Source organism: Oculina patagonica, chromosome 8 (assembly GCF_052425735.1).
Source record: "Oculina patagonica isolate OP01 chromosome 8, crgOcupat, whole genome shotgun sequence".
Taxonomy (NCBI): domain Eukaryota; kingdom Metazoa; phylum Cnidaria; class Anthozoa; order Scleractinia; family Oculinidae; genus Oculina; species Oculina patagonica.
Window position 1 is genome coordinate 15,237,532 of NC_135765.1, and position 21,824 is coordinate 15,259,355.

Consider the following 21,824-nt stretch of genomic DNA (forward strand, 5'->3'; position numbering starts at 1 on the left):
TTTTAGCCTAAATATCCCGTACCCCATTAATGTTAATGCGTCGTATCCCTATAATTCTAATTACTGCTGATAATGTCATTTCATGAGCAAGAGATTGGTTATTTACTCTCTCCATACAGTTACAAAAGATCGGGAAAATGCTGTGGACGGTTTATTTTTTCTTCTTCTTCGGCTTCCTCAAGGACTGCGTATCTGCTGGTAATCAATGCCGAGAAGAAAAAAGCGTGAGTGGGATGGCTCTTCAGGGATTCGTCTTTAAAAAAATTTCCGTAACAGCACTTCACGAGTGTGATATCAGCTGTGAAAGAGAAATCACCTGCCAGAGTTATAATTACGCTGCCGGGGAAAAGTCCTGCGAACTGAATAACAGAACCAAAGAGGCAAGACCCGAGAATTTCCGCTCAGCCCCTGCATGGTTTTACAAAAGACGCTTGAGCGATAGGGGTATGTAATCAGTCGTTAATGCATTTTATACTAGCAAGAGAACGTTCTCTTGCATGCATTGATACAATTCTACTTTTTTAAATATTTTTTTTTTCGTCATCAAAGCCCCTCTGGGTTCCATTCCGGAGCTACCAGCGCAGTCGTGCCAGGAAATAAAGGCAAGCGAAGGCAAAGGCATCATTAGCAGCAAGTACTGGCTGGATCTAAATGGAAATGGGACGGCAGTTTTGGTTTATTGTGACATGAACTTAGAAGGTTAGTCTTCATTGATGTCAGTTATGCATTGTTTTTGTATAGATTCTGTTTTGTTGTTGTTGTTAATTGTTTTTGGTTTGTTTGTTTGTTTCAAACAGGCTCCTGAGTTTTTTTCTTGAGTATCATGGCATCTGTATCTGGGCCGTAACTAGCAAGAGGCAAGACGAGGCACTTGCCTCGTCTAGCTTTTATCCCAAAACGAAACATAAACATTTAGTTGGCAAAATAATCCCCAGTTGAACAAGATTAATTTTTCTGAAGAAATACCGCATGAAAAACCTTGGAAAAAAGGTTTAAGAGTTGAGAGATTTCTGAATTTTCTGTGAGTATAACCCCCGACTCGCCTAGCAAGACCTTGCCTCGTCCATGCTTAAGACTTGTCTACAGCCCTGTGCATTTTAGGATTTCATTAATTTCAAAGGTTAAAAACGTGTTTTCTTATCCGTTTTTTATCCAGACATCGATGAATGCATTACAGGCAACCACGACTGTGACGTGAATGCCAACTGCACAAACACTGTTGGCGGACATAACTGCTCGTGCAAAGAAGGATTTTATGGTGACGGAAACTCGTGTTCAGGTAAATTGACTTTTTGCTGCGAAGTCTACTGAGCAAATTGCAACTAATAATTGTAAACTGTCTGCGGTATGCTTGAGTATTGTATACTTAGCTCATTTGAGGGGGACAGGGTCGGTCTGAACCTCCCCCCTCCCGTGCCTTTTACTTCCGTTTCCCGTATTTTTTACTTACTCCCTCTACCGCCCCGTAATTGTTCTCTCCTCTTTGTCCCATATCGATTGCAAAATGAACGAAATGTTACAAAATCTTACTCGTTTTCTCCCGGTTCTCGCGACCTTAGGAATCCCGCTTCCTGCCCTCCCTTCTCAAGCTTCCCGCCCCTTTTCTCTCAGCTCCCGCTCCGCTGTCCCACTCCACACCGATGACATTGACTGCAAAGATGCACTGGCCGGCCTGTCTGCTCAGTGTCTATGTGTAGCTACATAATAAGAGGAAAAGCGTTCGTCTCAGGCCACCGCCAAGCGATATGTTTAACACCCTTCGCTCTTGAATTGAGCTTAGAGAAGTTCAAGGAGCGAGAATAGAACTGGCTTTTCAAAATTCATGCATCAATTATGGTAAAAATGGTAATTATAACAATTTACAATCATTCCGACCCCACTTCAAATACTAATCCAGTAAGCAGTTCCAGACCCCCTCTTATTTGGTATACCTGATAACATCATGCAAAGAGGTGCAGCGGCTTCATAAGTGGAAAATTTTTCTGACCCAATACGGGCGCAAAACAGCAAGCGATTTTGTTTCAGAGCGCACCAAAAGCACTGTTCACTTGTTTGGCATTTACCAATAAATGACGCGCCATATTTTGATTTCTCTCATGCTTTTCATGATCGCTGTTTATTTTCCTCTGCAGTTTACAAGAATTGCGCTGACATCTACAAATCTGGTGAAAAGAGAAATGGTGTATACACCATAGGACTTGAGAACATGCCTATTTTTGATGTGTTTTGTGACCAAACAACAGCCGGTGGGGGGTGGACAGTATTTCAGAAGAGGCTGGACGGTTCGGTAGATTTCTTTCTATATTGGAGCGACTACAAAAATGGCTTCGGCAATCTCAGTGGCGAGTTTTGGCTCGGTAATGACAAGATCCACCGCTTGACCTCAGATGGCAACAAGAAGCTTAAGTTACGTGTGGATCTGGAAGATTTTGAAGGGAATACTGTTTATGCCGAGTACGACATGTTTGGTGTTATGAGTGAGAATGACAAATACAAGCTGATCCTCGGCAGTTACTCAGGTATGAGTGAGCAGGGACGGCGGAGCCGGGTTTTTTTTTAGCCCTTCAGAATTTCCAAAAAATAAAGACTTATTAAGAGAAGGGTCTTTTAAGCCCCCCCCCCCCCACTTCAAGTCACTAGTCAGCCCCCCCCCCCCAACTTGGAAAATTGCCCCGCCGTCCCTGGTGAGCTTTTACTTCATGTTGCACTGTTAAAATCAATGCTCTTCTGAAGGTTAAATACGAGCAGGAAATAACTGCCCACGTTTTTCGCCCTCCCCCAATTATCGAGAGCCTGGAACAGGCTAGTTATTATTGGGTTAAAGTGGCTTGAAACCCCATGAACAGATTAGTTGCAACATTGCACTGATGAACATTGCGTATAAAAACTTACATTGTCTTGTGCAAAACAGCCTTTTCTGTGCAGCTTTAATTTATAAGTTATTAGTCATAAAGATATATTATAAAAAAAGTTGATTGTTTTAAACTGTTTTAAAGTTAGGATTTTTTTTCGCTACTGCATATAAATGGTAACCTAGCCTGTGTACAGCCGCCCACTTTCCTCAAGAAATATTTTGAAGAGCGGACGGCTGTATACATGGTTATAAATTATTATTATTATTATTATTATTATTTTTTTTTTTTTATAAATCATGGTTGGTCATTTCTTGATGTAATGTTTTAGGAACTGCTGGTGACTCTCTCAGCATTCACCGTGACCGACCATTTTCCACCCAATATCAGGACAGTGATAACTCTGACAAAAACTGTGCCAGCAAGTATCACGGAGCTTGGTGGTATAACAGCTGTTTCGCCTCCAACCTGAATGGAATCTATCGTCACAGCAATCCCTCCCCCTCAGGTGATGGTGTGATCTGGTATCACTGGAAAGGACTTTAATATTCGCTGAAGAGGACCGAGATGAAAATAAGACCAGTGGATTTCTGAACGAACATAATCTGTTCCTTTTTTTGTTTGAAAATCGGTCGAATATATACCAACGACTTTAAAAAGAAATCTAGTAGTTACGTTACTTAACTCATAGAACAACGTGTGTTTTTGTAGTAAGTAGTTTTCCAGCTTAAATGTATCAAATAGTCATCAAATGTACCCAGTGTAAATACGTTTTAATCAGAATAGCCAACTTAATTTACTTTTTAGTATGACATTCAACATGTGTCATCTTTCTGAGAAATATTTCATCAACGCAAACAGTGTATTATAATCATACCAGCAACTGATTAGAGGTTTCTTATGGGTCATACTGTACTTTCTAGTAAACCCGGACGCTACTGTGAATTTTTTTGTCTTTTTTAACAGGACGAATGGCAAATGATCTATGTGGATTAGTTTTGGATTAGTAGCCGAATGCTGTTGTTAATTCATTATTATACAATAAGTGAAAAAAATGATACTCGCGTTGATTGGTCAAAAGCTATTTGCTGTTGCACAGGTTAACCACAAAATTTCGTTATGTATCACGCAATTATATCGTTTATCGGTGCAATGTTGGATGTTCTCTAACATCGCACGTAATTTATTGAGTCATTGCATTGCTTAATTCTAAAATCACGTGGTTAATTTTTATACTGTGTATGTTTATTTCTGTTTTTGATTTGTTCTTTAACGTTGAATAAATGCATTGTAGTTGCACTTAAGGCAGTGATTTTGTTCAAAGTGCTGATTGAGAAGTGCTTACCAGTCTCCCAAGTTGCACGCACTTCTTTGCTTCACACTTTTCAAATGCATGGGTTGGTAGCTGTTCCTGTCCCTACTTCAATCCTCTTGCATCTAGTGAGCTGCTTGATGGCCAGTGCCCGGTTTTTCAAAGGGTGGATAACAATATCCAACGCATAAATCACTAACTAGTGAATAAGTGTTGACAAAGATTACTACGCTATCAGTGCTGTGAATTAAATTATCCGTTGGATAGCTTTGTACGCTAGCCGCAGCACGAACCAGTAATAGCACGCAGTTAAAGTAAGCAAACTAAAAATATGATTCACACGGCCTCCGCTATTTCAGACCACACGCTACTCAGGAATGCTCCGGCTTGGGTAGACATTGAGAAGGGCTTCAAGACCCCGATGTTAACTAAATTGCACTTCTCAACTAGAAAATTAACCTGCGTTCAGGCGTTCTTTTTTCAGTAATCAGAAAATTGCAAGGCTATTTTAAATTAAAGTTTTGGAACTATATTTGAATTCCAATATTTCGGAAGGCACGTCTTTCTTCCTTTTTCTTCCTTCTTCCTTCTCTGTAAGACCCTGAAGAAGGAAGGCCTTGCCTTCCGAAATATTGGAATTCAAATATAGTACCAAACCTTCATTAGTTATAGCTGATTAGATCTTCTGCAGTGAAAGGATCTGGTACTTCTATTTTGTCACAGTAGTCCTTGCAAATTCACGTTCTTTTTTTCTCTTTCCTCCCGAGGTGAGCACTTGTAAAAAAATATGCGAGCACCAGCAGACGAGCACCCACAAAAATTTTGCGAGCACTCCGAACAGAAGCCTATTTGCGAGCACTGCAAAGTTTTGAGGGACCTCTAGTTAACCCCCCACGCAAGAGCACCCCGGGTTGTTAGGAGACTGTTTTTGTGTCCATCTTTTGTGCCTTTTGTTGAAGTTTTTTACGCTGCGCTCGACGATCTGGGCGTCCCTCCGATAGAAATCCAACAAAATAAACTTCGATCGCTCTGATGAAGGTGGACAAGGAGCTCCTGAGGTAGCCTCCCACGCAGTGTGCGTCCCCCTCGGATGAAGTTCCAACAAACTTTGATCTGAACCAGACTTTTCCCGCCAAAATATTTTGGCGGGAATTCAATGTTGATGTGCCAGCGATGTCAGCGGAATTATAAAACGCATGCGCAACTAAGACAATTTTTCAAGATGGCGCACATGAGTTTTGAACAGTACCTGGACCAGGTTCGAAGAATTCTGTCATTGTTTTGCTCTTGAAATAATTTAAGAGTTGTAATTTTGACGTAAAATGTTTACTGTTTAGGTGGAAAGGGGACTTGTGAACAAAAATGGCGATATTTTAGCGGTAAGATTCAAAATCTCCTCTTGTTTATTACGATTTGAAACAGTACAAGCTAGTACAGTCGGAAAATCAGTCGGGATATCAGAAAATTAATTTTGAGTGATGAAATTCCCTCTGAGTATTTATAATAGCCCTAGTATGGAAACTGGGGACTACACGAGGCAAAGAAAAAATTGATTAATTAAATAAAATTAAAATAATTTTGTATGTTCACCTCACAGGAACTGTTTTCTTTTCGCCATCCACACATTGCAAGTACAAGACTGCAGGTACATGTATATCTATGAAATTTATAAATAAAATTTCGGAAAGATTTCCTCACAGCCCCATACATTAATTACGTATGAAACAAGAACTGCTAGCAGTTTATAATCGTGCGGGTAATGTTTGACCACCTGACCTCTTTCAGTGCTTTGGCTTAAAGGCACGGCGCCGCACAGTAAAATCTTTAGAAAAGCAGTCACTTGAGAAACACACAAGTCGTGTTTGCGTTAGTCACGGAGTGAACGTGACATGAATTTCCTTTACCACATCATCTTTTGCTTTTTGAAACCACATGCCGGCCTAGCCGGAAAAATGCCTGCTTACGCATGCAAATATTTATTTTGTTCCGAATGTTCAATAAAATAAACCCAAAACAGTTCATTTATAAGAAAGCCAAATCACGTCAAAATAAAGAGTAGACTAAGGCCATCCTTTTGTGTTTCTCCATTGAGCGTCTTTCGACAAGCTTTTGGTAATTCCCCTGGCGCGATGACGTGTATCCCGTGCTTTGACACATTCTTGCTGAGCTTGCAACTTACGTTTCGATTCTCAAAATACCGTAAACTCAAAACAAAAATTGGGATACATCCAGAAAATAAGTTGTCGTTTTGCAATATTTAACACGTTCCGGGTAAATTGTAGGACTTGTACTCGCTCTGAGCCAAACGCTTGAGTAACACTACAATAAATATTTCACACAAACAGAGCGCAGAGTATTCAAACAGAAAATAGGTGAATGATTATTTATAGCTACAAGCGAGAGATCGCGTGACATGGGTCTGACGTAGTGGTAGTTTTAAATAGCTTGAACATGTCCAAGCGGTCTGTGTTTTCGCTATGTGATTATATTCAACCCTCTCTTCTTGTAAAATATGGAATGGAACAAAATTATACATTTCAGAGAGCAGAGTGTTCATGTTAAACGCGAGTGATCGGCTGATTGCTATTAAATATTAAATCTTGCGTGACTGTTACAGAAGAGCCGGCTGGGCCGCGTGGGTCTGGATCGATTTACCGACAAAACAAAAAAATCTGACACAGATTATGAATCGGGCCCAGGCCCCGCCCGATTAATTATTTCATACTATCACTACACACAAACAGCAATCATGAAAAAAAACGAGTCAGTCAGAAAATTGTATGCATAACTAATGTATGGGGCTGTGCGGAAATCTTGCCAAAATTTCTCAAAACTAAGCTATTATAAACTAAAGTTGTCATGGTCACAAAGGGGTTTATGGCTCTAGGGCTCTGAGACCAAAACAGTTGGGTTCCAGGGCCACATTCCCCACCCCCACCCCCCCAAAAGACCCAAGCATTTATTTTTGCCAGCATGGAGTAGAGACCTGAGTGTGAGTATAGCTTCGGAGCCTTTTTGCTGTAGGCATAACATTTTTGAGTTATTTTTTTCAAAAATAGCTCTTTAGTCGTCGTGTCCTTGTAATCAGTCAGTGGGTCAGTGAAGTATGTGTGTTTGTCACACCAATCAGATTTCAGGTACTATCAGAACCAATAAAATTGCAGTTTATAAAGGGGAAGCAATCTGACGTAGTCAGCAATTTCGTTCGAAGTTTTTAGATTAGAAGGAGGCGGAATCGGTGAGTTGTGATTTAACCCTGGATTAAAAACGTTTTTCGTAACGCCCGCTTGCTTACAACGCACACGCTGTGAGCAAAAGGCCCAACACTAACTTGTTATTCGTCTTATTCGAGCGTACGTTTGGAGAGGCTAGCTTTCCATTTGCACAAAGCAGATTTGAAGAATAATGTGGTCATTACTTTTGCCATCCGCTTTGCGAAGTTCGTTGGGAAATTGGAAAGTTTGTTATGAAGTTGCCAAATAGGTTGCGAGTTTTTGAATCAAATTGTGAGCTTCGATACAAAGTTCCCAACTTCGGCCCGAAATTAATAAAACCTTGTATAATTATGTTATCAAAAAGGGCTTTGCTACGCTAAACTGTTGGAAACAAATGTCATAAAAATAAAAAACTTTTCTGTTCAGCGAGCCGTAAACATGTTGTCTCGAACAAATTAGTCTGTCGCGTCGCGTCGACTTCGATTAAAATCAATAAACCATCCAGTTTCATCCGGTTTACAAACGCAGAAGACTTGAAATTGAAGACAGTGAAGATTATGCCTCACAGAAATCGTTAAATATGTGTTTTCATACAAAAAAGTTAAAATTTGACCAAATTTCTACCTGCTTAAAATTTATTTATCGCCAAATCACTTGCGTGATCGCTGATGCGAAACGTTGTCTTACACTTCAAGCCACTTCAACTTTCCTTGACAAGCTCTAAAATCTTCGAGTTCAGAAATCGCCATGACTTTCGAGCAACATGTCTTGTTTCTCCTCAACAACCAAAACTTCGAAAGTTCAGTCGGGCCGAAGTTGGGAACTTATCGAAGTTCGCAATTTGATTCGCAAACTCGCAACGTAATTGGCAACTTCATAACAAAGTTTCCAATTTCCCAACAAACTTCGCAAAGCGGGTGGCCAAAGTAAACTGAAATCAACTGTAAAACATCTTGTTCAAACATTTAATGAACCGGTACAAGTATTAACTTTGCTGTTAAAAGCAACTACGATCGAGAGTAAAAACAGAATAAGAGCGTGCCATTCCGTGACAATTCGATAACTCAATTAGTTCTTGTTTGTTGAATAGAATTTAGGTTGCGAATGAACGAAAATCTTTGTCGAACAGTTCTGACAGAAAACAAATACTCCAGGTGTACTGCGCTTTAAAGAACTTTCCCGAAGAAAGTGGTTTTTGATTTGATGCGTTTATTACTTCGTTTATTATAGTACTTTTCGTTCAATGTCTATATGGAATCGTGGCTTTTTCGAGAAAAACAAGGGTATCGTGTTACGTTCGTTTTTAAAAAACAGAGGTCTCATGTTACAAAAGTGAGAAAAACAACAATATCATGTTTCAGTGTTTGGCAAAAAGCCAAAAGTATTCCGTAACAAACAAAAGTAACACGTTACGGTTGCAACAAAGCTAGCAACAAAATAACCGCTTAAACAGAATAAGAACGTGCCATTTTGTGACATTTTGATAATTGAATTAGTTTTTGTTTTTCAATTAAATGATGAAAATTTACATATTGAATAAAACAGTTCTGATGTATCAAAATGCACGTAAAAGTTATTTTGTTTGCAAGCAAATTTTGTGCAAAAAGTGACTTCGTGGGCCGCCATACACAAATAGCTCAACCCATGGCATTAACCATCCCAACAGGACAATCACCCAGTTTCACCCCAAGCCACCCCATAAATTGAAAAAATAACTCCTGCACGCTTAGCGTGCCTATGTTTTGTAAAGTAGTTTATTTACTGTTTACATGTTTTTATCTGCAGTTACCAGATTCACAAGCACAATGTGAAAGATGGTTTGAACAACCTTATGATGAAATGGTTTCCTCTCACCTCAGGTACAGTATACTTTTTTAAAATTATAGTGTTTAGGATTGTCGTGAAGAATTTCGTCCTTGTTACAGATTTTTTGCCACCTTTCTTATGTCAGTCTTCACGAGTTTAGGCTCTTGCATCAGCCATATACAACTACCGTATTTATTTGATTAAGCGCCCAACCTCGAAAAAGCGCCCACCTCGAATAAGCGCCCACCCTGTAGGTAGGAAAATTTAATAAGCGCCCAGCCTCGAATAAGCGCCCACCCCCACCCCCTTAAAAGAGGACACAAGAGGAGTATTGACTATTATTGACTGATTAAGATTGAAATTGACTAAGTACTACTAAGGGACTACCCAGAAGACCGAGTTTTCTTAATTTTTTACAGAAACTGTCAATGAACAGTTAAAATTCAGCTGTGGTACATCTTCACGTTTTGTTATTATATATTGTTTTCTTGCAAAATAAACGTACTTCTTGCTATAAATGGTGAAAAGTTAATAAGCACCCAGCCTCGAACAAACGCCCACCTCGAATAAGCGCCCACTCTCAAGGTCCAAAAATTTAATAAGTGCCCAGGGCGCTTAATCGAATAAATACGGTATTAGTATAGACCATGAGAACAACTGAAGTTAGATTTCAATTGTTCTCCCAAAATATTCGACATGATGATATCTACATCTTGACCTGATAAGCCATAAAACAAAAGTACACTGGCACAGGCACACTTTGCTTGGGCTTATTTTGGTAGGGTTTTTAACTGTAATCAGGTTGTAAGGTACATTACACTCAGTGCCTAAGCAAAACTTGCAATTAAAGATAAATTAATGTTGCATATAATACTGGCCTGCTCTTTTAAGCCACTATGGTTAAAGACAACCAATACTTGAATAGCCTTTTGGGCAAAGGTAAACACTGTTCCATTCCACGGTATCCAGCCAAGTCCAATGTTCATTAGTGTTTAGTTTTAGTTTCTCTAGCATAAAGTGTCGGGGAGCTTTACCACTCCCCCCTCCCCAACATGGAATGCTAAGTAGTCCATTATAGTGACTTAAAGGTACCTCAAGGCTTGTAAAAAGACCCATCTCTGATCTGGGTGTCTAGGACAGGTAGATTTCCATGTCAGGCAGACAAGTTTTCATGTTCACATGCCTGCTTGACAAGTGCTCAGGCAAGCAGTCTGTTGATTAAATTGTGATTTTTTTTAAAAACATTAGACTAAGGCAACTGAAACTGGCTGCCAAAATTTGAGAGTTGCTTGCCTGAAAGCCAAAATGGAATACAAGTTTTTTTTAAGACCTTGTTCTACCTTGATATTATTTTTTTGACTTTGTTTTCTGCAGAGCTGTATGGGCTGTGGCCAATGGAGATTATGTGGAAGCACATTCTGCCCAAACTGTTGTTGTTCAATATCCTTTAAATGCTAAACTTGGTGCAGTCTGTTTTTTGGTCTTGTGTCAGGCGTCTTAAATAATTATACCACAATTATTTTAGGATTATTAGTGCATTCAAAGTTCAATGTCTTTTGTCTCGAGAAAGTCATGTTTAAACTTGGAAGGAAATTTTCCCTGCACTGGTAGAATTGATTTGCAACCACTCTCAGTTTTATGAAACATTTTGTAAGAAAGATATATTTAATTTATTTCTTTATTACCCGTATGAATTTTTAATCTTAACAAAGTGGCAGATCTTTTACCCGTGCTTTCCAGAGTCAAAAAGATGAAAACTGGTATGTTAGATCTTCTTTTTAGATGTGTACTCAAGGCTAAGCATTACACAGACCTTTTAATTTGCGTGGGAATTGAACATTTACCTCTAAAAGCACCTTACACAATTTAGTTTGAACTTGCTGTAAATCCTGGATAACATAAAATCATGTTTTGAATAGCCAGGCCCTGTTGTAATATACTTACATTTGTACTGTACATGTATCTATTTGATCTGTTTCAACAGCATTTCTTTGTTTTTTTTTTTTTTAATAAGCTCCTATAGGGCTGTACTCTTCAACCCTCCAAGTTAATTTTTTTCCTTTGTGGCTATTTAGCCACCAACTGCTCAAGTTGAGTTGCCAGTGAAAAATTTTAGTCGCCAAATTAAGCTCATACTTTCAATCCTTCTTCTCAAATTTAGTCGCCAGGCTGGCGACTTTGTTTCCAATTTAGTCGCCAGCTCCAAAATTGTAGTCGCCATGGCGACTAAAATGGCCTTAACTTGGAGGGTTGCTCTTATGATTTTGATTTTCTTTATCCACTAGGGCACTGCCATTGATGAATGTTGTCACATTAGACTTGAGACTGTTTGCTATGCAGGTACAGGTTTGAAGTACTGTTGAAAACAAAACTCAAATATTTGTAAAAAAAAAAAGTACATGTAAATATGATAATGTTACAAGTACATGGCTAGAGCTTGTTAAAATATTACATGGACTGTGATTGTCTAACAGTCTGATCCAACTGGCATTGTTAGCAGGTTTTTCAGCAGGTTCTCCAGTTTTCTTCCCTCTACAAAATTTAACACTTCTAAACTCCAATTCAATCGGGAATCTAAGGGCCACAGGTTTATCAGTCAAAAGACTATTTAAGTTTAAGTTTCAGTTTAATAATGCTTCGTCATGCTTAATAAATTAAAATAATTACAGAAAGATACAGAAGTGCATGACTGGAGAATAGTTAGGGGAACAAAATTCCCATAAAAAGAATTTATTCTCCAATATTGAACGTACTAAAAATTAAGAAATAAAATTTCAGCATGGCCCAATGTTTTGTGCAACCCTCATTAAACAAAGTCTATATATATATTTTTTTTCATTTAATGCCTGGCTGGTTGGCAAAAAACAGGCAACAGGGCAATAAAGAGGGGCATAAAATAAACTACTTATTAACTCACACTAGCCTCTCACAAGCCACAGAGTTGTCTCCTCGGGCTGTGTGAAGACTAAACATTGGGTATTATACAATTTATATGTTTTTGTTATTTTGATAGGCAGACAAACAGCAAGTAAAAAGTGGACAAGGCAAACCTGGTGAGATGTTGGAGAAGGCAGCAGAAGTTATGATGGGTTGCTTCAGAGTTTGCGCAAGTGACAGGTCAGTTGTTCATAGGGCTCTATCCACAATGTGGGAGGCATGGTGGCCTAAGGGTGACCCTATTCAGCAGAATGGCTGAATGATGGAATGACACTAGTTTGCTTGTGGTTAGCTTCGGTCCAGTTTGCTTGCAGTAAGCTTTTATTAGTTGGTAAGGCAGTGGTATATGCTGCCCTAACCAACAAATACAGTAAATGCTAACTGGGGAGAAATTAGCGTCATTCCGTCATTCCGCCACTGCACTGGATAGGGTCACCTGTGCCCTAATGGTTAGTGCACTGGTGGTACAAACGCTTGTCACTGCGTTGTGATCTTGGACAAGATAGTTTACTTTCACCATGCTTCTCTCACATAAATATGTTTTTTTTTACAGTCGCTCTTCTCTTGATGTATCTAAGAAGTGGGGCATGCTTGCGCTTGTCAATCATTTGTTCAAGATTTACTTCAAGGTACTACATGTACTTACATCAAGTTCATGTTCAGTTTAGTTTAGTTCAGTTCAGTTCATTTTTATGTCAGAGGTGTGATTGTGAAGTGTGAGTTGGAATAGTTATTTTGGAAGGTTATATTAAGGCATGAAATAAGAAGTCAGAATTTTATTCCAAACTAAACCTAAATGTAGCACTACAGGTTCATACTATTTTTTGTACTCTGATAAAGAATACCTTTTTTCTATGAGAAAGATACCACTGATAATCTCAGCTATTTCATAACTAAAATTATTGCACTTTTATGTTGTTTTATGTTTGATATAATTATTATTTTTTTATATTTCAGATAAATAAACTTCACTTGTGCAAGCCCTTAATCAGAGCAATAGATAGTGCAACAATAAAAGACCAGTTTAAGTTGGCCCATCTGGTTACATACAGGTATAGTATGGATTGTGTAGAGATATAGGTGGCCTATTGGTTAGTGTGTTCAGCCCAGTCAAAATGTTTTTGAATAGTAAGCAAGATGGGTGTAGTAGTCGGCAGGAGAGGCCACAATTTCATATACAGAAAAGTTTTAAATTTAATGTCAAGAGCATGATCCCTTCCATTTGTTGTTTTAATTAAATAATTAATTTGCAGCTAGAAAATGGACTTTTTCTTCAGCAAGACACCCTAGAGACACAATCCAGCAGCATACATGACATACGTATATTCATTCAACACTTGGCAATGCATTATAATAAATATTATGGCGATTTTCAAATACCTATATGGCTGATTTTGACTGTTTTATGAGCTAAGAGTCTTTTTTGCTGCGTTTTGGCTTATATAACGAGAGCAAAGTCATTGTTGTTATAGCATTTATTTATTGTGTGACTGAATCTGTGGCAAAATTTAAAACTTAAAGCTGATTAAGTAGGCGGCAGATATTTCCTTTTATTATTCAACAAATGCGCGCGCTGCCCATATATGGTCAAAATGTTAACGATATCTGCCATCCGTACATAACAGATATCCTGCGATATACGTAGGTTGCGAAGATTCGTCCAAAAACTTGTAAAGCGCTGCATAATTAAAGCTTTTCTATCTGCAAAATGTGTTTCATTGACAATTTGTTGAATAATAAAACAATTATCCTGCTCAATCTTGCGGAATATCGTCTGATTTTAGCCCACTCGGCCAACGGCCTCGTCGGCTAAGTATCAGGCGATATTCCGCGCGATTTCGCTGGATAATTGTTAAGTAGGTGCTGAAATTGCCGGCTGCCAGCACATTTTGACCGGGCTGTGTGTTGGACTTAAGATTGATGTGAAGTTGTACCCTGCAACTAAACCCTTGTGTTGTTCTTATCTTTTTCAACATTATTTAGATATTTTGTTGGAAGGAAAGCAATGTTTGATAGTGATTTCAAAGCTGGTATGTATTTTTTGCATTCTTCTGTTAGACATTGTGTGGTTTGTACTTTTTTCAACATTTTTTCAGTCTGGTATAATTTTAAGATGTACATGCTTACTCACTGCACAGCAGTGGTCATTATTCACAACATATTGATAAAAGTTTTTTGATCTTTTTTCAGCTGATGAATACCTATCCTTTGCATTTCAACACTGTAATGTATCTTCCAGTAAAAATAAAAGGTAATCTTGGACTTTTGTGATCTCATAGTCTTTAGAGTGGTTTTCAATTATTGATTTGCTGTAAATAAACCAAAACCAAATAGATTACAATGATCAATCACAATCAGCATTACAAACACAGTGAACCTGTAAGAACATGAAGCAAACACACGCAACTGGTACCAAGCACAGAAAAGTGTGAATTTATTGCTGGGGGTAACCCTGCGATGAACTAGCTTCCTATCCAAGGGGAGTAGAAATATCTTGCTATGGAAACCGGGATAAGATCTGGCGAGATGGGCTACCAGGGTTGAATCCAGACTAGACTGAGGAGAAGGGGTATTCAAAGAGTGATGTAACTAGGAGAGAGGAGCTTTTACAGTAGCTGAAAATTTAACTTTTGCCTGAATATTGCATCTACATTTTTTGTCATAGATTCTCTTACATTCTTATAAATGATTCACATAAAGAAGAGTTAATTTCATCCAACAAATGGTTATTCCAGGAAGCCAATACTCTTGCTTTATTTTTAATAACTTTTTGTATTAATATTTCTTTGTAAGGCAAGAGTACAACAAAGATTGTTGTTTTAATCTTGATTTTGATCTCATCTTTGCAGGGCAATCTTAGTGTATCTTATACCAGTCAAGATGCTGCTGGTAAGTTAACTAGAGATTTGCTTATAAAGCAATGTATACAGCAATTTCTGATTGAGTGTCATAGAACCAAAACCAAAGTACAGTAGTTACTCCAGCCAATCACAAAGGCCACAAACAATCTCGTGTCAGATCCAATAAAAACTTGATACAAATAAAGGTAGCTAGCATGAAGCATGGGAAAATTTGCATGAGCGACTCACAATAATAATATGGTTTTACTACTAATAATTGGTTTTACTTCTGATCAGTTGAGAAGTGGCATGAGTTTTTTTAAACCAATCATTAACCAATTACAACTGGATCCCAGGAGCCAAGTCAAATAGTTTTAGTAATTTATATACCACTGCATGACCATTTGATCCCTGTTTTACAGTTTTCTTTTCTCTGAACTCTAGGGCTATATACCAAAAGAAGAGGTCCTTTATAAATACAACCTTACTCAGTTTGTCGACATTGTTAGATCTGTAAGGTAAGAACTTAGATCATGTTCATGTGATAACACTTTATTTTGATAACAGGTTGTTTTGAACATTAATAAAATTGAGACAAGTTATTTCTGTTTGCAAATTTCAGGATGGGGAATCTTGCACTTTTAAACAAGACCTTGGAGGAACAACAGGTGATATGTTAAGCTTTTTAAAAAATTAATTTAAAATTTAGTGTTAGTATTAGTCACACCAAGAAAGGCCAAACCACCTAACCAGTGCCTGGTCAGTGTTCAAGGAGGGATAATACTTTCCATCGGGCAAGCCCGGGGGGTGGAGGGGGGACTCGCATATGAAAGGGACGGAGATGCTCATTGCCTCTCTTAGGGGTGTAAATTTCGGATTTTTGGTCTCGCTTATAGGGCTGCACACGAAAAAATATATAAAAATTAATTCTATTCTTAGTTTTTTGGTATCTTTTAGGGGTTATTTTCAAAATTTTCAACGAGCATCCCCATCCCTTTCCTATAGGAGTCCCCCCCCGCCCCCCGTGGCCAAGACACTTTACTCTCATAGTACCTCTTTCCACCTCAGTGTATAGATGGGTAATGGAAAACCAAATGTTGAGCAGTAACTGTCCAAGTTTTCAGCGAGAATAGCGAGTGGAATTAAGTGTCATTGTCAGTAAGAACCGGGCAAGCTCCACGGATCGAGGTTGCCCGATCCCCTTCAAACTTTCAGCGTTTTTTCTCTATCGGATATGATTACGATCAGTACTATTCTTAGTAAAATAAAATAAATTCCTTCGGATTTTGACCACCCCCTAGTTTTTGGAGCAAATTAAGCAAGATACGGTGGCAAATTTATGTCAACTTCCACGGCTAATTTTACTAACGTCAGATAAACCTTGATCATTTTTACGACTGTTACGTATTGTCCGGCATATAAACAACTCATGTCTGTAATATAAACGATTTTGGATAAAAAGCTTTACTTTGGCTCGACTCCAAATATTAGCATTTTTTGGTTATCAGATGCAAGGCAATTTTTTGCAATTTTTAAAGCCAATTTTCTCCAAAGTGCGGCAGTCTCTTTTAAAACCAAACATATCTTTTATGAGTCCGTCCATAAGTCTAAATAAATCCGCAAACTCTCATTTGGCAAGTCAAAATCCCGTCGTGTGAACTTCCTCACAAATTGACCTAATTAGCATAATTTGATCTAATTTGCATAATTGTTGATTTCCCAGAAAATTGTCACGCTTTTTGTTTCATGTTGAAGGTGTTTATTAACTTCTTTTTTAGTATTAATAAGCACGATAGACTTCTTTCTGAGAATAGTAGGTATATTTAAAAGAATTTTCCCACTTACAAAGCAAAAATTCTTTCCTACAAACTTCCTAGAAATTTGACCAAACTTCATTTGTCATCGAAATTCATGTCTCCCAGAAAAATTGTCACGCTTGAGTTATTTCATGAACATGGAATGTAAAATTATTTCTGCCGCTCCTGTAGCGACTAGTATGCTGTGGCGTTTTCTGTAACCAATAATGTAATAATCCCGAATTATATTTTTCATACTAAAAGTGAAGAGGGAAAGCTAATTAAGAACAACACGTTAAAATATATTGTAGTTTAGAGGGCACACAATCGCAGATTGTACTGGTGACTAATCTTTAAATAAGAAGCGTCCGTCCGTCCGTCCGTCCGTCCGTCCATCCATCCATCTATCATGATTAACTAGCTATCTATCTGACTCACGTCTTATAAGCCTGGGTGTCAGCTTAGGGCTCATTAGCAAGGTTGATCTGATCCTGAATCGAGCTGGGCACATTGTTATTACAAAAGACACATAAATGCCCATGATAATTTATCCTAGACATAGAAAAAGTTGACTGCAAACTGGGTACACAGAAAGAGTAATACAATGCTCGTATCAAACCCATCGAGGACCGCGGGAAAGCATAAAGGAAGGAACTGGGTAGGCGTACTAAACATACATGCATAGTTGGAACCTATATAATTTGTTGCTGGCTACTTCTATATTTATTCGAATATCTACGTTGGGAGGGAGCCAATTGTTAGGGAAACTTATCTTGTTGATGGGAGGGTTAGTGTGACAGGGAGGTAGGGGGGATAATGTACTCTGCTGTGGGTTCAGAGATTGAAATTTTATTATATATATTAAAGAGAGTCTCAATGGCAAATGAATAAGATTCTCTACTGGGCCGATTAAGGCTCTTTCTTGTCGTATTCTTGGGGCGCTTTCATTCAAATTTGCCACTTCGCTGATTTTAAATAATTAATAATATGATGTCTCTGCATTCTATCCTATGATTAAATCTAAAACATGTTCTACTAATAGGAGGTCTGGAACAAAAAAAGTTACGTGGGTAGCCGGCGTGAGGTCTGGAAGGAAAAGCGTTTCGGAAACCGCTCGGATTTTTTCTCCCCTTGCCTCCTTTTTACCATTTTGGAGGCTAAATTATACTACATGGGGGCTCCCTGCAAATGCAAATCACATTAAAACGTGGTACGATAATGGTAAAGATGTTGATAAAATGCGAAGAAGAAGAAGATGGTGATGATGATGATTATGATGATGATGATGATTATGATGATGATGATTGTGATGATGATGATGATGATGATGATAACGATGAGGAGGAGGAGGAGGAAGAAGAAAATGGCGATTGTCACGACTACGATGTTGATGACTTTGTCAGTGACCATTGTTGCGATCGCTATTTTAGTTGTTATTATTGTTTTAATACCTGTGTGTTCGACCAGAATGGCGGATAACGTCCAGACATTTTTGACTAAAAAATTCGATGAGCGTGCAAGAACTAGAAACAAGGCCGATCCTTTGCAGGTAACGACGGAGACGAAGATGCTTAGAAACGAGGATGGTCAGCTCACCTTTAAGCCTGGAGAGAGCAGGACTGCACAACAGAGCAGCAGCATGATCTTACGCCAAGAAGATGTGCAGCGCTATAGGGGTATTGACCCTGAGGAGATCACTAAGGAAGACATTCACCGTGGTGTCGGAGATGGCCTTGGACACTCTCAAAAGTTTGTTGATGGATGACATGGGCAAGCAAAGCCATCAATTTTTGTTTCTTGTTAATTTGCAACCTTGTTAAAACCAAAATTTGCCTCTCAAACTAGTTGTCCTGAAAGAAATCTGCAAGCAGCTACATCTGATGACAAGCGGACCGTTATCAAGAAAAGACTTTCATCGAGGCCATTGAAGCAGTTTCCGAAATTTGTACGTGCTTTCAAAAGTAACTTAACTAAAAGCTTTTAGCTAATAACTAATAATTTTGGCACAAAGGATGTCGAAAGGAGATGTGGGATGTGTGGGGGTGGGGGTGGCCACTCTGCCAAGGAACCTACGACATAAGCTAAATTGTCCCAAATGCACCTATGTCGCTTTTTGTAACCCATCGTCTCCATTAAGGCTTGTAAGCTAGGTACACAGAGTCTCTGAGATGACAGGCATTCTAAATACATGTTAAATCGCGAGGATACCCATTGGCTAGTTTAGCCCGTCTTCGACATTACGTGCCAACAAACCGCCAGCTACGTAGAATCGTCAGTGTTCTCTTTTGCTGTTTAGATATCAAAATTGGATTTGCGAAGTTTTATTATTCATGCCATTTGTCTAGATGTAGTTACCAAAGACATCTACTGCCATTTAGGTTAGAAACGCAAGGGTGAAGAGGAATAATTGAGATTTCATTAACCAGCTCTAGCATCTCCATTATTACAGCTCTATTAAAATTATGTTATACCTTGCTGGTGTCCTATTCCATTATTCCACAGTAAAAATTCGTCATTCGTATTCTGTTATTCCCTATCGATGTTCGTACCCAAATTAATCATTCGGACTCAGCTCTGAACTTATCTCACTAGTTAGGTGAAAATCTTAGTATTTAGACTATAGTTCTACATGCTGTAAGAAATGTCACTGTATAGACGTGATCAAGGATAAAAAATGTTTCATTTTTCGTCCCCGACAGAACAAAAGTAAATACGAAATAGCTGGGAGATTTCAACAACAAAATAGCGTATTAATCAGCTTTGTTGACACAATCTCTATATACTGTCACGTTGTCAAACAAAAAAATTGAAACAATATTGAAACGTGTATTAAATTCTGGTTTAAGTGTAGTAACAAGCTTCTTGCGCGCAACGCGTAACTAAACTGGCCACCTTTTTGGCATGATGTTTGGTTATGAAGATTAACTAGTTCTGGCAATCTTGTTGCTTTATTGTAGATTAAATACAACACACAATGTTAGTTATAAGTGCCATTTCAGTTCAGTCGTATACTCAATATAGCATATGATCAGACACCGAACAGTCCGAACGTGGGGACTTTTTTACGCCTGAAAAACCAATCAGTTTCATAACAAACAAAATACGATGATGTGTATTATCGTTTGCATCTGAACAGCTCATCAGTAAAGTTTTCCCCAAAAAAATAGGCATAGTGCAAGTCTGGTCAAATTCTTAGGAAGCCTGTAGGATAGACTTTTACTTTGTAAGTGGGAAAATTCTTTTAAGTATACCTACTATTCTCAGAAAGTAGTCTATCGTGCTTATTAATACTAAAAAAGAAGATAATAAACACCTTCAGCATGAAACAAAGAAGCGTGACAATTTTCTGGGAAATCAACAATTATGCAAATTAGATCAAATTATGCTAATTTGGTCAATTTGTGAGGAAGTTCACACGACGGGATTTTGACTTGCCAAATGAGAGTTTGCGGATTTATTTAGACTTATGGACGGACTCATAAAAGATATGTTTGGTTTCAAAGGAGACTGCCGCACTTCTGAGAAACTTGGCTTTAAAAATTGCAAAAAATTGCCTTGCATCTGATAACCAAAAAATGCTAATATTTGGAGTCGAGCCAAAGTAAAGCTTTTTATCCAAAATCGTTTATATTACAGAAATGAGTTGTTTATATGCCGGACAATACGTAACAGTCGTAAAAATGATCAAGGGTTATCTGACGTTAGAAAAATTAGCCGTGGAAGTTGACATAAATTTTCCACCGTATCTTGCTTAATTTGCTCCAAAAACTAGGGGGTGGTCAAAATCCGAAAGAATTTATTTTATTTTACTAAGAATAGTACTGATCGTAATCATATCCGATAGAGAAAAAACGCTGAAAGTTTGAAGGGGATCGGGCAACCTCGATCCGTGGAGCTTGCCCGGTTCTTACTGACAATGACACTTAACTGATCATATACAGTAACTTAGAGTGATATATCAAAACCTCTTTTGTACCAAGACAGAAGGAAATTCTCGAATTAAAAAATTGCTAGAAGTTATTGGCTTCTAAGAGAGAAAACAAGTGATATCCAAAACTTTGAAACATGCTAGTTTGATTCTGTCACAGTATAGAAGAGTATACCAAGTGTATGTTCCTTGTGAATCAACCCCTGAAATTTTAAATTGGCAGAGAAAACTTGGACAGAAAAATTGCAGGTTTTGCTTCCAAAGACCTTCCATGTTAATAGTGTTTACAACAAAGTGCAGTATTCAAAGCTGTGAATCTACAATGTAATAATGATAATTTGCTGTTTCAGCACAAGGAACCCAGAGCTGAGAACAATGATGTGTAATTACTTATACAAAGAACTTACAGTCTTATGAATATTCCATTTGTTGTTGGCTTCACTTATCGCAGTTCGTAATAGATACATAAGGAAATCAAGGGTCCTGTACAACCTTAAGTCACAGTTCAGATTATTCCAAACATGCACTGTTGGATAAAATGTCCTGTCAATACAGTTGAATTATACACTCCTGTAAGTTTTTATTACAGTCTCTGCTGAGCGTGCACAATGAGTTTTTATACCTCAAAATAGCGTTCAAACTTCTGCTTTCTGTTTTTATTTCAGGCATTTTTTATTCAGTGTGGTGTTTACCTGATCTTAGAGAAGTTAAAGATCATAACATACAGGAACTTATTTAAAAAAGTGTAAGTATTGGATTTAAATGAGTCTTAAATCTTGCATGCATCTCGTAAAAAGTCTGTAACAAAGTATTGGACGTCTTTGTTACAGACTTTGTATGCTGTAGATTTTGAAAGATTCTTTCTGACTATGATCATGAGTTGAATGTACCTTTGAGATTGATTGTCGCACAAATCAGTTACACAGACAAGCAGCTACTGTTTCCTATTTCTTTAATAGAGACCTGGCGTGATCAATCGATGAAACCGATAATCGAGGATAATCGATACCAATCTATTATAATCGATGCCAATTAATCGATTGATATTGGAAATCGATGACCAATCGATGACGGAAAATTTTGTGACTTTTAATTGCATTGATTTTCATCGACTGTCATCGATTTTTATCGATTTTCA

General features: G+C 38.1%; 2 protein-coding genes across 2 annotated transcripts in view; both read left to right on the forward strand.

The window, feature by feature from the left end:
- LOC144662252 (ficolin-2-like) lies at positions 1-4,144 on the forward strand. The gene is made up of 5 exons (XM_078523021.1): positions 1-444; positions 550-699; positions 1,157-1,279; positions 2,133-2,519; positions 3,184-4,144. Exons 1-5 carry the CDS (start codon positions 138-140, stop codon positions 3,396-3,398), a joined length of 1,182 nt encoding a protein of 393 aa, XP_078379147.1. The 5' UTR covers positions 1-137; the 3' UTR covers positions 3,399-4,144.
- A 1,232-nt stretch (positions 4,145-5,376) lies between these two features.
- Positions 5,377-21,824, forward strand: part of LOC144664528 (PCI domain-containing protein 2-like) — a 29,166-nt gene continuing 12,718 nt past the window's right edge. The window contains exons 1-16 of the mRNA XM_078525703.1: positions 5,377-5,422; positions 5,502-5,543; positions 5,762-5,809; positions 9,165-9,238; positions 10,560-10,625; positions 10,904-10,945; positions 11,471-11,525; positions 12,199-12,302; positions 12,676-12,751; positions 13,080-13,174; positions 14,106-14,152; positions 14,313-14,373; positions 14,972-15,011; positions 15,407-15,480; positions 15,585-15,630; positions 21,352-21,431. Of these exons, the coding sequence (XP_078381829.1) occupies positions 5,387-5,422; positions 5,502-5,543; positions 5,762-5,809; positions 9,165-9,238; positions 10,560-10,625; positions 10,904-10,945; positions 11,471-11,525; positions 12,199-12,302; positions 12,676-12,751; positions 13,080-13,174; positions 14,106-14,152; positions 14,313-14,373; positions 14,972-15,011; positions 15,407-15,480; positions 15,585-15,630; positions 21,352-21,431 (986 nt within the window). The 5' untranslated portion in view covers positions 5,377-5,386. The remainder of the gene's footprint in view (positions 5,423-5,501; positions 5,544-5,761; positions 5,810-9,164; positions 9,239-10,559; positions 10,626-10,903; positions 10,946-11,470; positions 11,526-12,198; positions 12,303-12,675; positions 12,752-13,079; positions 13,175-14,105; positions 14,153-14,312; positions 14,374-14,971; positions 15,012-15,406; positions 15,481-15,584; positions 15,631-21,351; positions 21,432-21,824) is intronic.

Coding starts and splice junctions, on each gene's coding strand:
- LOC144662252 (XM_078523021.1), top strand. CDS start 138: ATGCTGTGGACGGTTTATTTTTTCTTCTTCTTCGGCTTCCTCAAGGAC. Junction 445..549: donor AAGACGCTTGAGCGATAGGG/GTATGTAATCAG, acceptor TCGTCATCAAAG/CCCCTCTGGGTTCCATTCCG. Junction 2,520..3,183: donor GATCCTCGGCAGTTACTCAG/GTATGAGTGAGC, acceptor GTAATGTTTTAG/GAACTGCTGGTGACTCTCTC.